The following is a 2899-nucleotide window of genomic DNA, read 5'->3' as shown; positions in this document are numbered from 1 at the left end:
TTATTATTTCTATTTTTTATAAATGTTAAAATATATATATATATCTTATTTCTTTTTTTATAGATGTCTACATTATTTTTATTCGAATGAGAAACTACAGTCACATACTGTAGACTGCGGGAAGATGAATGACTGCGCTATTCGATTACCGAGCGATAAAGAAAAGTGGCTCGCTTTTAACAACTATAACAGGAAGGAGCAGGTTCCTTTCGTCGTGTATGCCGACCTGGAATGTGTTTTGAGAAAGACGTACAAAGAAGAAGAAGCAGAAAAAAATTTATACCAGCATCATCAAGTGTTTAGTATCGCTTATTATGTACATTGCTCGTACGATAATTCGTTGTCCGCGTATCATTCTCGTCGCGAAGCCAATTGCGTCGCATGGTTTGCTGAAGAATTAAAAAATTTAGCAACGAGCGTGAAAACAATTTTATCTACAAATCTTCCCATGATAAATTTGACGCGTGAAGAATTGGAAAAGTTTAACAGCGCTACTCAATGTCACATATGTGAGAAACCATTCGTGGAAGACGATACGCGCGTACACGATCATTGCCACCTCACTGGGCGGTACAGAGGTCCCGCGCATTCAAATTGCAATCTAAATTATAAGGAATCCTTTTATATTCCAATTATTTTCCACAATTTATCCGGTTACGATTCACATTTTATAATCGAGGAAATAGCTACAGCGTTCGAAGGAAGAATCGATCTACTTCCGATAACTAAAGAAAAATACGTTTCATTTACGAAAGATGTTAAACTTACGGAAGACAATTCGCGAAATCACATTAAATTACGTTTCATCGATTCTTTTAAATTTCTCACAACAAGTCTCAACAAATTAGCATCTTTTCTCAGTAAAGATAAATTAAAAATTTTACAATCTGAATATCAAAATTTGCGGGTAGAAGACTTTGATCTGTTAACGCGAAAAGGTGTCTTTCCGTACGAATATATCAATTGTGTAGATAAATTGCACGATACATGTTTACCTCCGCGCGAATTATTTTACAGTTCCTTGACCGATGACACAGTATCCGAGAGCGATTACGCGCACGCCGAGACTGTTTGGAACCGATTCTCCATTAGAACGCTAGGCGAATATAGCGATCTATATTTAAAAATCGATGTCTTGTTATTAGGCGATGTTTTTGAAAATTTTCGTGACAATTGTATCAAGAGTTACGGGCTCGACCCTGCGCATTATTATACTCTGCCCGGATACACGTGGGATGCCATGTTGAAGCATACAAATATTAAGTTTGAATTGCTCACTGACATTGATATGGTAATGTTTATAGAACGAGGTATACGCGGTGGTTTGAGTCAATGTTCCAACAGATATGCGCATGCTAATAACAAGTACATATGCAGTCATACGAGCCATTGAAACCGTCATCGTATCTAATGTATTTCGATGTAAATAATTTATACGGATGGGCAATGTGTCAACCTTTGCCTTACGCTAGTTTTCAATGGGTCGACAATATATACAATTTTGATCTATCATCGATCGCGTCCGATTCGCCTACAGGCTATATCCTCGAAGTCGATCTCGAGTACCCGCAACATCTTCACGACGCGCATACTGACTTACCATTTTGTCCGACGCGTGACAAACCACCCGACAAGAGAGAGAACAAGTTGCTCGCGACCTTATACGATAAGAAACGATACGTAATACACTACCGCAATCTGCAGCAATGTACGCGACACGGTCTTCGCGTTACAAAAATTCATCGCATATTACAATTCGCGCAATCTCCATGGTTACGTACATATATTGAATTAAACACGCAATTTAGAACAATGGCGAAAAATGATTTTGAAAAGAATTTATACAAATTAATGAATAATGCAGTTTTCGGCAAAACGATGGAAAATGTGCGCAATCGCGTAGATATAAAACTTATAACAAAATGGGACGATAGGTACGGCGCAGAGGCAATGATCGCGAAACCAAATTTTCATAGCAGGAGCGTTTTTTCGGAAAATTTAATCACTGTGGAATTGCGTAGACTCGAGGTGAAGTTTTACAAACCAATCTATGTAGGTATGTGTATAGTTGATGTATCCAAGATGTGTTTGTACGAATTTCATCACGATTACATGATTCCAATGTATAAAGAAAAATGTAAAGTCATGTACACCGACACGGATAGTCTCATATATCACATTGAGTGCGAAGACGTGTACGAGAATATGAAGCGCGACATCGGCAAGTTCGACACGAGCGACTATGCGATAGACAATGCGTACGGTATACCGCTCGTGAATAAAAAGGTACCGGGTCTGATGAAGGATGAAAACAACGGTATGATAATGACAGAATTTGTCGGGCTTAGAGCAAAAATGTATGCGCTAAAAATAGATGGTAAAAAGGATACGAAAAAGGTAAAAGGTGTCAAGAATAGCGTCGTCGCGAAAACGATAACATTTGACGATTACATGCAGTGTTTGAACGAAGGAATTGAAATGACGCGACAGCAATCGAGTATAAGATCAAAAATGCATAAAGTATATACCATGCGGCAGAAAAAAATTGCTCTAAGTCCACACGATGATAAACGGTATATAATACCTAAAAGTATCGATACGCTACCATGGGGGCATTACAGAATATCGTTGTAAAAAAAGAAAAAAGTGTATATATTTGAATATTATATATATTTATATATGTAAACTTTATATAATATTTGTTATATTTTTACAATACATTATTTTTATCCAAGAATTCCGTGAACTATCGAATCCCAACCATTTCACAAAAACTTCATCCCCTCTCTTCTTCAATATCTTTTCCACAAGATATATATCGGGATTAGCAACGCGTTGTAGTTCGTATTCGTAAAATCCACCGGCGACGGGATTTCCGCGCGAATCTTTTAATATCACG

The 2899-nt window shown here is 37.4% G+C and overlaps 1 protein-coding gene across 1 annotated transcript; it reads left to right on the top strand.

Moving 5' to 3' along the window:
* The first annotated feature begins 2058 nt into the window (after positions 1-2058).
* LOC140667013 (uncharacterized) lies at positions 2059-2634 on the top strand. Its single transcript, XM_072894639.1, has one exon. The coding sequence runs from the start codon at positions 2059-2061 to the stop codon at positions 2632-2634; it is 576 nt and encodes a 191-aa protein (XP_072750740.1).
* The last annotated feature ends 265 nt before the right edge of the window (positions 2635-2899 follow it).

This window comes from Anoplolepis gracilipes, chromosome 6 (genome assembly GCF_047496725.1).
Source record: "Anoplolepis gracilipes chromosome 6, ASM4749672v1, whole genome shotgun sequence".
Taxonomy (NCBI): Eukaryota; Metazoa; Arthropoda; class Insecta; order Hymenoptera; family Formicidae; genus Anoplolepis; species Anoplolepis gracilipes.
This window is presented reverse-complemented; position numbering and strand designations above follow the sequence as displayed.